Raw genomic sequence first — 15,167 nt, 5'->3', positions numbered from 1 at the left:
CAGAGAAACAAAAGTAGTGTTCAAATGTTGAAAAAAAGAGAACTGTTATTTTCTGATACAGCAGGTTAAGTCACCACTGATATGACTTGTGCAGTTTTAAATCTTGCAAACATAAAGTAGGGTAACAAGCACAAAGTAAATGAAGATACAAAATCCACCACATGGAAGATCCAATAGTGATACGGCACATCTCAAGGGATCTACTTCTTCCTTTTGATTTCTGAACATAATTCTACCAAGTGTAAACCTGATAAAACCAATCAAAAAACTTCCTTAAATCATGATTTCTGTTGGAAAAATTCTTCAAAGATATGGATGTTACAGCAAAACAGTTTCTTATATAACTATTCACGAGCATCACAGACATCTAAGCCATATAAAATAAAAAAATAAAAAATAAAAAAATTACTGTTTTTTTTCTTCCAAAACAAAATATTTTTTAAAAAATGCAGTATTGAACCTGCTAGATATTTGAGCTTAATCCTTTTTGTCATTTCTTCTACATCTTATTTTAAAAAATAAGGTTTTACCAAGGCATCTTAAATAACAGTCAGTTTACAGTCTTCTTCAATGTAAAATCATATAGAGTCCAGCTATTGTGTTAAGGAGACAACAGTCATTATAAAACTCAACAGCTCATCACTACTTCAGGAGTTTCTGTTCTGAATACCCATGGAATTGAAGCTGCATACACATGTACAATGCCATCAGCTAAAAAACAGAATGCAACTGTAAAAATCACATCAATTTGCATCACAGATTCTGTAAAATGGATACAAAAAATACTATGATATGCTACAAAAGCCTGTAAAAACCCTTCCCTCAAATCAAAGGAGATTCCACCTTTGGACACAGCAGAATGCATTAAACTTTTTCAGCTGACTACACTGTACATGGCATTGTTAATTGCTACAGACTAATGGAATGTTAAAATAATCTAGTGCTTCGTTTAGGACTAGTAATGCATGGAATGGAAGCTGTGAAATTAAAATGCTTGTTTCACAGATAGCTGAAGTTAAATCAGTGATGTGGAAATATTAAATAAGAAAACTGGAACATAACAATCATGAATCTTAATAGGAAAGCAACAGTTTCATACCATTCTTACATAGAAATTAATTTCACCTGAAACCATATCTATAAAACTTTTCTAATCATTTGTATCTATACATAAAACTCTTCTGTTCATTTTTTAATGGATAGAAAAATAGACCTACCAATACTTAGTAAGTTGCTGTCTAGATAAAACTTGACCTTTGCATGCTTCAGTGATCCAGGAAGAACCTCCAGTATATTCTAAGGGTGTTACACCAGTGTGTTATGGTAAACTGTCCATTGTGGTGGACTGCAGGTCTAAAAGGCAAAATCTTACCTGTATCATTGCCTGTGATTTGAATAACATACAATCTTATGTCAGTTCCACTATCAGGGTGTGCAGTAGAAGGAGACACCTCTTGAGGTTGTAAAGCCTCTGTGGCCTCCTCCTTCACTGTGGGTGGTGCAGTAGGTCGTGCAACTGCAGTAGCAGTTGATGACGTGAAATATTCCTTATCAATTTCTGGTTCTACCATCTTCCCTGTCAGATCATCTTCAGCAGTGGCTTTACTGGGAGAAATAGATTCCTCAATTATTACGATGTCACTGCTGGTTACCTCCTCCTCTTCTTCAGGAATGATACGTGGTGACTTTTGAGAAACAAAAGGTTGGGATGCTGATGTAGGCTGAATTTTGCCTACTGTGCTAATAGAAGATGTAGTTATATCACTGAGAATTGTTGTCTTCTCTGTTGCACTAGCTGAAAATGTAACTGGTTTGACTTCTTCTGGTTCTTCTGATATTCCTGAACCTTCCAGAGTCTGATTTGGAGAAGCTCCCAAAGTCAGAACAGTAACACTTCCTGCAGTAGAGCGACCTGTGGGCATCGTATCGGGAGGCAGCACAGAATCCCAGCTCCCTACACCTCTCTCTTCTTCTATGGTGGGGGTTCCTCTGCTTTCGTACGTTCTTGTTTGTGTACCAGCTGTTACAGGCATCTCTTCAGTGATCTTCTCTTCTTGATCAGTAGCAGTCTCAGCTTGGGGAGTCACAGTGGGATGCAGGGACCTGGTGCTAGTTTCAACAGGTCCCAGAACTCTTCCATATTCTGTGAGCTTTACTGCTGGCACTGATACTTCCGTTGCTATATATGTCTCATCATAGGCTGAACCTGTTTCGTCATGTTTTTCCTGAATGGTTGTTTGAGATGATTCAGATCCTGTCGTCGTCTTTTGTTCATGCATTTGGACAGATGTCATAGAAAAGGTAGACTCCGTGGCAGTATCTGTTTCTTGATCTTGATCTTTCGTGGTGAGTTCCTTTGGGAACACTTCACTATCTTTTGCAGTTGCTTCTGTATGAATGCTACCATCAAAAGGAGTCTGATCCGTAACTTGTATATCTCTAATGACCTCACTATCTACAGTAACTGGAACTAGGGAAGCATTGTGTTCTTTCTTTGTCTCCACCTCTGTTACTTCTGTAAACATAAATGATTCCTGTGTCCCTCCAAATCCAGCTGATGTTGTTCCTTCTCTGTCTTGAAGTGTTGCCAGTGATTCCTCTTCAGTCGATGTCTCAACACCTGTCTGACCTTCCTCTGTCACTGTGTGTTTTGAGACCTCTGTCATAGAGACTTCTTCAGCAGGTGTCACTACTGATTTCTCAGTAGCCTTTGTTTGTTCTACTTCTGGGGTAGGAATGGATGTTTTCAAAACATACCCTGATGTTTCATCTCCTTTGTACTCGGTCACCTCCATGACTGTGGGCACAGCACTTGGTAATACAGTACCACTTGAGGAGCTAAAAGGTATTCTTGTTGCACTGCTTTCATCCACCGATATTTTAGATACTGTGGTCATTTCTAAATCTAAAGAGCCGCTTGTGTGGAAGACATCTGTAGTACCTTTACTCTGATCAAAATCAGCTGATACAGTTTCTTCATCACTTTTTGTTTCCATGCTTGTCTCAGGTTCATCTGTTGCTGCTGACACTGTAGTTCCTGGATGCTTTGTATAGTCTGTCATTTGCCCTGAAGATGACGTAGGCTCCATTCCAGAGATACCGTCTTCTGTATCTAACTCAGTAATTCTCTTAGTATAAGAGGACTCCTCTGTCATATAACCCTGATCTTTATCTGTCTGCAGCCATGTGCCAGAACCTGGAGGAGCATGTGTGAACTTCTCACTTGCAAAACGTTCTTCAGATTCTGCTGTAACAGAAGCAGGAACAACAGTAGTGACATAAGGGACCTTAGTATCTATTGTTCTAATTTCTGGCTCCTTTGTCTTTTCCTGCTTTTCTAAAACATCTGATCCTTCTGTTTGCTGAGATGAATGAATAACAGAAGTGACGCCTTCTCCAAACTTCTGCGGGGAAACGGTACTTCCTGAGAAAGCAGTGGGTTTGGATCCTGTGTGGTTGGCAGTCAATACAGAAAAGGATAAAGGCATTCCAGCTGACACAGTGTGCTGCACATCTTTTAAGTCCTCTCTGCTTCCTTCAGCTGATGCCTCATTATCAAGCGCAGTTGCAGAAGAACTAAATTTAATGAATGGAGTTGACTCATCTGCTGTAGAAGATTGTCCAGTGGTTACTGCAAGCTCATCTATGAGTGTCTCTGATACAGCAGGCACCTCTGACTCTGGGACGCTACCAGTAGCTCTATCAGGCATAACGGTGTACATGCTCTCTCTGCCCTCCCCCTCTGTAGTAAGATCATACTGATCAGTGAATAAAGCTTTAGGGATTACAACAGTTGTGAGTTTCTTGTCAGATTTTGCTTCCATTGATTTTTTTGTGGGTTCTTTTGTTGAGTGGGCACTCAGATACATATTCGCTTTAGTTAGTGAAACTGAAGTCCCTGTTCTGGGAAACTCTCTCTGAGAAGTCGGTACCAAGCTATCTGTAGCTGTCATCACAGGACCCACTTCTATTTGTTCAGTCTGATTATCAGAATCATGCTTTTGTGTGTCTCCTGTTTCAATATCTTCCCACGAACCAGTGGAACTCTTAGCTACAGCTGTGCTATCCTGAAAAATTACAGAGGTCAAGAAAGCGTCCTCAGTGCTTTCAGACCTACCTTGTTCCTTGGGCAATTCTGCTTCAGAGTAAGTGTGCTCCAGTTCCAAAGCTGCAGATGTGCTCTCTGTTAGCCTAGGTGAAACATCATATTCAGTCCTTCCCAGTGTATCATAAGGGCTTATTTTGCCATCTGTGACAGTCTGAGGTAGAAGGGTGGTTAACTTAACGTTCTCCATAAGCACCTCCATTTCCCTTTTCTCCTCAGTCACATCAGTAGTCATTTCTGTATCTTCTTCAGTCTCTGCGGTTGTTTGCTCCCAAGCAGGGGCCTTTGTTTTGGTGACAGACACTTCAGTAATCGAAGTCTCAAAAGCAGGAGGTTTAACAGTGACTTTAGCAGATGATGGTTTCTCACTGTCAGTTTTCAGAGCTGTGACCTGCTTAATGGTTGTAGGCTCTGTTACGATTTTTTTACCTTAAAAAAAAAAAAAAAAAGAAGAAGAAAAAATGTTAAGGAACTGTTCAGTAAGAACATAAATAACATCTTAATTCAGTTTGCATGTTCCTAATAAAATGTTACACTGAGAAATAATATAAGGGTAAAAAACTTTAGACAACTGTTGAGCATATAACAGAGCTTTGAATGACAACATAAAGGACCATATTAAAAAGCTGCAGGACATCTAACTTAATGCTAGATGAAATGAGAACAGGAGCTGTATTCTGTTTAGTCATTGTTTATGTAATTACCCCTAGAAGTCCTAATACTACACAAGTATCCATGAAATAGCTAAGTACTTACCAAGGAATGTAAAAGTTTATTACACAATGTCATGAATGAGTGGTACTGTAAATCTGGGGTTTTCTTCAAAGATTTCTTTACCGTACAACTCAAATGCATAAAGAGAGTAAAATACCACTTTAGTTTATTTTCAGCACATAATTACAAATCATAAAAATGAACCCTCACAGGAGTGAGAACATGCTTAAGCAACAGGAACAAACATGCCATCAGAAAATCCTGTATTAAAATGCCACAAAAGCTGCTGCCCTGTTTTTAAATTACACAGAGAAATTTAGATTATGGGTAAAGGTGAGAACACTAAACCATAGGACCATAAACTTAATACTGTAATGATGTTGATCTCTGGAAAACACTTCAAAGATATGCATCTGAACCTCCTCCACAGAGAAAAGTGCTTCTTGGGGAGTGTTGAACATGAAAAGACAGCGTTGAATCTTCTGAATTATAGGAGCAGAAAGGGTGTCACTATGATAGATAGCTAACAAGACACAAAGAAAGTAAAATCTTTCCAGTGAAGCAAAGTATGATGGTTTGAAGAATCCTGTTACCCATCCAATGTCTTTTCCTGATACAGATTTCCACCCTAGTGGAAGAAGAAATGCATCCCACTCCAAATTCTGATATTGGATTTAAGACTCCTGAAAAAGGTGAGTTTGTGTTCAGAAAACAAGATTAATTCAGGAAAATCCCAAGGTGGAAACATCTTTCCCTCTTTCAGTTCTTCCAAATCAGTCATCTTCAGAAGGGCAATGGGTATGGACAAGTGGAAGATGCAAATGTCAAAGATCAGTGCTGTCAATTGCCAAGTGACTGAGAGTCAGGAGCCTTACATGGATGACAGTTAAAAGCAAAATATGGCACTTTAAATCACACTGAGTATATGAAGAATGCATTAAACTGATTGTGTGTAAGAGAACTAACTGCTTACCAGAGACAGACACAACTATATGTATAGCATCTTTCAAAAGAAGATATTGTTGAATATGTATTTGAGCTAAGAAATTTATTCCTCTAAAATGCAGAAATCAAATCAGATACAGTGTTTTATGAGACAATCCTGAAGCCAAGGGCTCCTTACTATTGCTGTGAAATACTAAAAGAGATAGGAAACTCTGCCTGGTATGAATACTAGTCTGTTATTGGGGAAAAGCGCATTCTGAAATTGGATTTTTACTGCCTGACATACAGGGATGAAGATGTTCTGGATAATGCAGCAGTCTCTGACTTGGAAGCTATGTAATGCTGGGCAAAGTAAAGGGATTAATAGTATGCACAAAAAACAGAGCATAAACAGAGGAAAAAAAATAGGAAGGCTCAGCTGAAGGCATATATTTTTAAAAGAGTTTATGCTCAAGCATACCCAGTATGTATGCACAGATCAGTTACTTTCACACAACCATGCCTAATTGGGTGGTTCTTTGATATTGTAGATATGGATTCTGCATGCTTAAGTTAGGGACAGACAAATATTTGTTCAGTTTCACACACCAAACTTTGAAAGTGCCACCTTTGCAAGAGTGCTATTTGATTTACCCTGGCCTAGACAGAAGCAGCTTGCCAGATGCTGTCTGCTTAGGATTTCTAGAACAGGTGGATTTACAGAGCAGTGAAACGAGGAAAAACAACTTTCCTGAAAGAGCAGTGAAAGTGAAAAGGAAATTGTGAGGCTAGAAATGTATGACATCGCTGCTTTAAAAGTGGTAGTTTTATTTGCTAGCAGAAAAAGGAATGGATTTTTTCCCTACCATATGTCAGATCTTTCTTGTGCATGCATGTGGCATTATAAAGGAGATTCAGCTACTTATATATATATATATACATATTATTTATTTATTTACTTACTTATTTATTTTGTACATTAAAGCACTGAGTTGAACAAGAAGGAGTGAAGTTCTTGAAATCCCACTAAGTAAAGCACAGCCTTAACAACAGTGGTTTTTGAGTCTTGGATTTCTACAACCTGAAGTGCCTGCTTATCATTGCTCATGTGTTATTTGAGTGTGAGGCAGTGTTCACATAATTAAAAGTTTAAACAGTACTGTGCCTTACACTGCTTTTCATTGCTGAGTGCACCGGGTTGGTTTAAGCCACAGGGTTTCACCTCAAAAGCAGGGAGTGATAAATAGGTTAGCACTGCTTTGCTGAGTGGCTACTCTTCTACAGAAGAATCCACAGGTTTGTCTTACAGCTCTTCTTTATGGCAAGGTGGGAAGCAGGCAGCATATAGTCCTGTATCATCTTTTCTAAGCACACAATGGGTTTCCCTAATGCAGACCAAATTTGCCTTCCAGCCAACATTATTTACTCATTCAGTGTCCATTTACCGTATTTCAAGGGATGATGAACATTACTTTTCAAAAGAATATTGGTATCTAATACTATTCAACAAAGCTACACAAAAATGAGGGCATGAATAAATATTTTACAATCTGTGAAGAAAAAGGTAATTTTATTTCCTCACTGCTGGGAAATTGTGTACACTTACAACCATTTAAATAATTTCTCAATCTCCTGGAAATATTTGATAGACATAAAAGTTCACAGGTGTATGCCTAAGATACAGTTAGTTGTTCATATGTCGTTATCTGCTAATTACTTAATAAAATAGGTGTATGCATTAATGGAGTTAGTCTGACCAAATACCAAGTGCATTTGATTCAGTAAATATTAATTCATATATTGGTTTAAGAAAAGTATGTATGTATTTTAAAGTGTTTATCAATAAGCAACCAAATCTCTTCTATGCAAGCAGACAGGCAATTGCCAGTATGCAAAGAGCAGTTCTGGTTCCTATCAACTTAAGCACCCCTAAAACTGCCTCATCATAAATATGATATATAAGACTTTTGATAAACATCATCCAGGTTTTTCATCTTTTTTGAGCAGATCAAAAAAGATGCTTCTTCATGGAGAAATCTATCAATGTTCTTCTTTTTTTTTTTTTTTTATTGTGAGAAAAGAGAAAAGCAAAGACAAGGTTGCCTTTTTAATAGGCTCGTCATCAGTTTGAACTGTTGTCCTCTCCACCCAGATGTTTTGTATTACCGTACTCCTTGCATCATGCACGCAATATGCTATCTCCTTAGTCATTCTTCTGATACAAGACATGAGGCAAATTTTCCTAATAAAATTCATGAACGTATTAGAAGCAAGAAAGCAAATTATCTCACCAACAGCTGCTCATATCAGACTATCATGTAGGTTTTTAATCTATTTCTTTTATATTAAACAGCCTGAATGAAGTTGGTTTTAGATGTAGTATATGGTTTTACAGAGATACTACATATTTTCATTCTCTGTTTATTTATTTTATGTTTTCACCGTGCAGCATTTTTTTTCCTTTTCTCTCCCACCATTGTTTAACTAAGGATTTAAAATAATGGAGCAATATTTAAAGCTTAATATCTTTTCAATATTTTCAGGAAATCACACTGCACTACTTCATATATGGTTTGACTTTGCAATTACCAAACAAGGATTTTAATATGTTCTGTGCTGTTTAATAATAATTTCAGGATATCTGGGTATACTTTCTGGAGGAGCAAATGCTTACTTTAAAGATTACATATATGTATTATAACTTTTATATATACACTTTCAGCATAATCAATTCCACAAAATGTTAACCATGTGTCTAAAAAGAACCACTTGAGCAGTTCCTTTGCACTCAGAAAAATTGCTTGTGTGTTTACATTTAGGAATGTACTTAGGAACCTGGGTGAACATGGTCCCTACAAATAGGAAAAAAAAAAAAAAGAGAGAGATTATTTTGAGTCATTGCCAACATTCAAAACAATTAAAAAATGTTTTAAATCACAACAAGTCCTGGAAATACTGAATTCTTTCTGTGGATTCTAGCAGCCAAAATAAACTCTTCCAAAATATCACTAGTGTTGAAAGAGTCCAAATTAATGGTTCAATATCTTCCACTCACTTTTAGCATGATGTCTACACTAGCAAGCTGATTCGTTTGTTTCATTTTAATATACTGTTACGTGTCCATTCCTGTTTGCTGCTTTATTAAGTTTGTTCTGGGTGCCTGTCCCTTCCCTTCTACCAGCCCTGGTGGAGAGGACAGCCTTCAAAGTTCCCATGTCTCTGCAAGCTATGCCAGCTGGAGTTTAACTTACTGGACAAGCCTAAGAGTAAGACCAGATCAAAACAATAAAAAATAAAAACTGGTCTTCTGGGTTACAGACTGAGCCAGAAATTTGTCATTTTTATACTTACTCAGTACCCTCTCTCTTGTTCATTTCAGGAAGCAGAAGGGCAGACAGGGGATGTGGAGTTTTGTTCATTTCACATGGGATGTGTGAGACCATAAGGAGGCTTCAATATCTGATACTGCAGATGTATAGTTTCCCCATAACTCCAGGCACATACTCCCACTTACCTACACTGTGTTTTGACATCAAAACATGAGCCAAATATAATTAAAAAAAAATAATGAAAAATCCAAATGCAGTATCCTTTATCATTTTGCACAAAATATGTGCAAAACCAGAGAAACTAAATGGCATTTTTTAAAAAGAGTAATAATAATTAAAATAAATAGCTAGCCAGCAGTCTAACTAATTTGCAAGAAAAACTTAAAAACAAAAAGAAAGATTATGCATCTTCTTCATAGTACTGGCTACGGTTCCTTTCTGCCAGCTAAGAAAACAGCGAAGGCAGCAGCACTATGAGATCAGTGATCACAAATCCTGTTAAATGAAACCACTTGCTATTTCATAACATCTGAAGTCAGATGGTTAAAGGGGGAAGGATGTTATCTCCTAGTTTCCCCAGATGTAAGTGTTGTTCTGTGAACAAATTATAACCTGCCTATCTACAAAGAACGATAGCAGAAAGCATTTCTCTTTCATGTTATTCATCATGAAACTGACAAAAGAAGACAAAATACAGGTGAGTCTCCTTAGTCAGCTCTTCCTAATGAAATATGTGTCCCAGCACCAAATAGAAGCAATGATCTTTGTCTTCTGAATGTAGTAATAATAATAAATGATGGAAGAATGAAGAGAGCTGAGGTTGTCATTTGGTCAGGAACTGACACCAAAAATCTTGCTGCTTTGCTCTCCCCACCTATTGTGAAAGGAGACAAATTACCCATGTGTCCCATAAGTTACACAGTTCCCACAGCAGTGAGCACAGATAATAAAGAGCAAAGACAATTTATTTTTCCTCCACTTAAATACTAAAGACTGGATTTTTTACCTCTTCCCTTTGTTGCTCCTAATCCCACCCTTGCTTCCTGGTCCTCTGAGCGATCTGAGGGAATGAAAGGAAAATGCCTGCCACCATGTCCCCTTTTCTCCACCCTTTCCCTGAGTTCACAGTGGTTACCCTCAGGGACTGCTCTCCAGGAACCCACCTGTGAAATCACTCAGGGAACTGCATGTTCACTTTCTCTGACAAAAAGCACATCCCTCTGAAGCTATACCTCCTGAGCCACCTAAGGGCTGCAGCTGGATCAGTTTTAGAGGTCTTGGTCTAGGGGGCTGACTGATAAACCAAGTTCTCTGTCCTCATGCTTCACACCATGCCACCACCTCCTCCTCCTTCTATGGGCCAGGTACTAGAGAAGTGTGTGGCACAAGTTGAGGCCTTCTTGTCCATTTTCAGCATGGCCTGCATGGCTTCTCACAATTCCTCCACCATGTGAACATGGCAGGGTGGGATAAGAAACACGCTAGAAGCTGTTATTGCGCACAGCCTTTGGGATGTCTGCCTGTTGCTACAGACCCTGCAGAGAGCTTTGGGAATGTATTCCTCCTGCACCTGGTCCAACTTATTTCTGGAGATCTCTGCGGCTATGTAGGTCTCATTAAGCACATGTGAGAGAAGAACAGAAATTCACCACCTCAGCAAAATAATAAAAGCCAGAGAACTGTGTGTAGATAAGACCTCACCTCTACTGAGAGGAAATGGAAGCATAAGCTGAGCCAACAGCCTTGTATACTGACCATAGGGTCAGTGCCATCACATTCAAATGCTTGCCTTTCAAAGGTATTTTGACCATCCTGATAATAGACTGAGCTGTGAAGTGGTGGAGGATGCTGGCTTTAATATTCTCACTACTCTACTGTGCTTCTCCTAAGATGAACTTTTTTAAAAAATACTTTTCCTCAGATTTACAGTACTGTTCATGGAGTATCACCATGCCTAATGTCTCCAGCATTCTGCAGTCTTTCTCAAACTGATCAAAAATGCACAGATATGCCTTAATATTGTCCCCGACATCAGGCTGGAAAAAATCTTCTAATCCAGGAAATAGCTGGGATATGTAGCTACCGACGGTTGCTGTGGAGAAGGATAGATCTGCCTAGTTATTCAAAGTTTTCCAAATTAAGTCACATGCAGCAAAAGAGAGGACAACAATTTTTCTGCCAGCTTTTGAGCTATGCCTAAAAATTTTATCCTTTCTGCTGCCGTACAAGTCATGCTCATTCGAGGTTTCTGGGCAACAGTTTGTGCTTATGGTGGCTCATGGTGGAGGACTTTTTCCCCACTTCAAGAGCCTGCATAGCAAAACACTGCTTTCAAGTCACCTTAGGTTACAAAACCCCACATCCTAGTGAGAATTGGCAAGAAACAGGGGGTTCAGTTTGAAGATGTTATGGGGTGGGCAGACTAGAGGCTTTCACAGAGACAATTATTTTACCCTTTTGTCTTGCAAAGTCCTAGACTGTAGTGTATTACAAAGGCTGTTGTTTCCTTTGCCTCCTTTGTGAAAATGCACTCTGATTTTGAGCATTAGACAGACAAAGCAGCAAACAAGCAGGCCCCCAGTCATGAGCAGCAGACGACTCAAAGCCACTCTTAATGAGGCTGTATTAGAGCAATCTAAACAGCATGGACCCCATTTGTGGATGACCACATGCAGTATCTGTCTCTGAACTGGAATTTTCTAATCTCCAGCTAGAATGAAATCATACATAAAGAGAAATGGCAAAGGTGCATGAAAAAGAAAGTTGAAATGAAAGAGCAAATCTGAAACAAAATGGTCAGTCCAGAGAAATGACTCCAAAATGGTAGATACATGTTTTGAGTCAAGCAAAAAATGTTTCAATGAGAGGTTCTCCAAAATCAATACAGGTCCATGGAAGTATTCAGCTTTAATAAAACAGTGTTTCTCAGCAAAACACAGATTTATTTTTCAAAACTTCAACCATTTCTCTGTATGTAGTTCATCTAGTTCAATTCTGTTGTCAGTATGTAAGACAAAAGCCATGTATTGCTTTGCATTTCTGTGCATTCCTGGAGCACAATTTTTCTACAGATACTGTAGTACAAAATGCCTAATCCAACATCTGTTGAAGTCCATTGCAAGATTTATCCCGATGAATTTAACCTGATGAGATGTGGGGTAGGATAGGTGACAGGATTAAATAGCATATAGCTCTATGCAGCAGCTAAACATTAAGTAGGTACCCATTAAAAATGAAGTATTCTTTGCTGAATCTTTTTTATTCTCTTATAAATAAAAAACAGTGTTCCACAACTGTTCTTCTACCTTTAATTCTTCTTTACTTTTTTTTTTTTTTTTAAACTGTGACTAGAAGTCCTGTATTTTTACACTTGAAAAACTTTTCCTCTGATGATGAAGGCCATCCATGGAGGCCAAGGAGCTTCAAGTATTTAATCATGTGTCCAACCAGAAAGTTTTTCAAGCCTCATCGGATACATGATTAGGTACCTCTTAGAAAAAAAAAAAAAAAAAAAAAAAAGAATTAAGAAGTCTGGCAAAAGTCATGGAGGGATGAGATGAAACACACGGATAATGTTTCAGAAACTCAGGGCCATGTGGTTTCTGTAGAGTCAAAAAATCTGTGATCAAAGTGAAGAAGGTTTTTATTTTTTAACAAGATTTTTAGATTTTAAATCATGTATTATTATCATGGGCCATTTTTATTTTCCAAAAGTCAAGACACTTTGCACAGTGTAGCTTTGTAACCAGAAAACAGCTGACATTAAAATGCTGAATTTAAGCATACAGTTAAATGTTGTCCAGATTGGCTGTTTTGTTGAAATTAGTGCCTGCCTACTGTTTTTAATTTACTGCTCCAGTTACTGTTTTTTAATATATTTTGACCACTATGACTCCTTTTTAAAAGTAATTCAGATTTTCAAAACACTGATTGAGGTCTCTTTTAACTGCAATTTAAAATTAGTGTTTTTTGATTTTCCATCAAAGAGACTTTAAATCACAAGATAGATAGGAGTGAAGATCTTAAGGAGGGCTGAAGAAAAACCCTTTCTTACCTGCAAGATTAAACTTTGTAATGGTTAAAACAGATGCCTGCTCTGCCACAGACCTATTCCTTCAGAGTACATGTAAATTTGAGTGCTAGACTCATCCCTTCTAGGGCTGTGTGGCATTTGCTTTGGTGGCCTTACTCAGGGAGTATAGTCTTACTCAGCACGACTAAAAGCACCAAGAGTAGGCCTTTAATCACTGCCACTGCACTTCAAAAGAAACACACAGCATGTGGCCAGAGCACTCGAAGCTGGGTCAATGGGAACTTCTCTGGCTTTCACACAGGAGGCAGAGGAAACCGTACAGGGACGCTGTAAAAACTGAGGTCAGTGCATGAACATCTGTGCTGCAGACCCTCAGCACTGGTGCTACCTGGATAGCTAGCTTCGACCTTCCTCATCAACAGAGGCACTCATTGTTTTTCCTTTCAGCAGTCCATAAATGCATGTAGACACTTCCCTCTTTTATTCTTTTTCAGCCACAGAAGTGTTCTGCTGGTATGATTGGGTACTCAGGTGATGAGGAAAGTACAATGGTGTAATGTGAGACACCTAATGACCACAGAAAGAGCTATCGGCACTGCATTGAAAATAACTGTAAAGAATCAGGGTCTTGGAGAGGACTGTTTTGGCACTGTAGGAACCACTGCATAAAACTTCATATTGAGTTAAAAAAAAGTCAGAGCCGACAGAGGATTTCATGTGTTATGTTACTACACTGAAATACTGAAATATTGGGAAGAAATTGAGAATACTGGAAATACTGAATATTGGGAAGTGATAGAGAAAACTTCTGGATAAAAGAAGACTTGAAACAAGGACCTAAAATTAAAGCTAAACTGCCTTTTTTTTTTTTTTAATCCCTCTTTCTCTGCCCCAGAAAAGGGAGAGGGTGGCTCGCTCTGCAGTCGCTGTTCAGACAGCTGTCTGAGACATGAAAGACCAAGACGCTAGGCAGTGCATCTCATTACTCACCACATGCATAAATCTTATACCAAAAGCAATGAAGAATTATAGAGGGTTGCTGTGAGATCCCAAGTACCTTCTGAGAAGGAGAGAGAAAGTTATCAAAAAATTCAGAAATGTATGGCAGACAGGCATTCTGAAGGAGGGCATATGGTACAGCGTTGCACTTCTGTATTTCCTTGCACAAAAGGAGGTGTATTTGGCAAAACCTGAGTCATCTAACAAGCAGCATTTAATTAAGTCTGGTGTAATGTTGATTGCAATCAAAATTGCTAGAGAGCAAGCATGGCCTCTATTAAATTATGTTGGTTCTGTTTCCTTTTTTTTTTCTTTTCTTGTAAAATGACCCATAATCATAGTCTGTCTAATTCTTGGGTTGCAAACTGATGAAATATTTATTTTCTGGGTAACAAGGGCAACAGTTTGCAGAAAGAGTGATTCTTAACAAAGATGTTTTTAGGACAAATGGTATGTTACTAATTTACATGTATTATTTTTTTAAGTAAAACCCTCTGAAAGTATATTGAAAAGGTACATGTTGTTTGGAAGGGGTGAAATTCACTCACACTAGTATGTTGAAAATTTGTAATTTGTCCTACCTACATACTAGATTACAGGCAAACCACAAAGTCCCCCTACTTTGCCTTTTAGATGGTCTGATGAATGACGTCCCCTTTAGTCAATTTTACCCACAACACTTACAAATAATCATAGACAATTTTGGGAATGGACAGAAGGAGTGATTTGACAAAATTCTGTTCTGCAGATTAAAGCAAACACTCCTGAATGTAATCAGTCCTTAGTCCTTCATGCAGTTCCTTTGGTGTCCACTAGGACTACTTCCACTATTTCCACATGCAAAGTTTTGCAACATTTTTTTTTTCCAACAAGCAATAAAGAACACAAAATAATAATTTAAAATATTGCGGGTAAGAATGTGTGAGAACAGTCAGAGCATAACATTACACCAGATGTCAGGATTTGTTCTTAGACAGTAAGGTTTGGTCATAAATGAGCCTTCAAAGCCGGAGTTGGAAATATCTGTGGCTGCAGTTCGCTCATCATCCACAAAAATGGGGAC

The 15,167-nt window shown here is 38.3% G+C and overlaps 1 protein-coding gene across 4 annotated transcripts in view; it reads right to left on the bottom strand.

Annotated features, from left to right (window-relative positions):
* Window positions 1–15,167, bottom strand: part of VCAN (versican) — a 114,406-nt gene that overhangs the window by 55,441 nt on the left and 43,798 nt on the right. For 3 of the 4 annotated variants that reach the window (XM_038169739.2, XM_038169742.2, XM_038169741.2), the window contains one exon: window positions 1,373–4,534. In XM_038169739.2, the coding sequence (XP_038025667.2) occupies window positions 1,373–4,534 (3,162 nt within the window). The remainder of the gene's footprint in view (window positions 1–1,372; window positions 4,535–15,167) is intronic. The other variant, XM_038169743.2, reaches the window with a different exon arrangement.

This window comes from Anas platyrhynchos, chromosome Z, assembly GCF_047663525.1.
Source record: "Anas platyrhynchos isolate ZD024472 breed Pekin duck chromosome Z, IASCAAS_PekinDuck_T2T, whole genome shotgun sequence".
Taxonomy (NCBI): domain Eukaryota; kingdom Metazoa; phylum Chordata; class Aves; order Anseriformes; family Anatidae; genus Anas; species Anas platyrhynchos.
The sequence above is the reverse complement of the archived record's forward strand: the minus strand, read 5'-3'. Positions and strand labels throughout refer to the sequence as shown.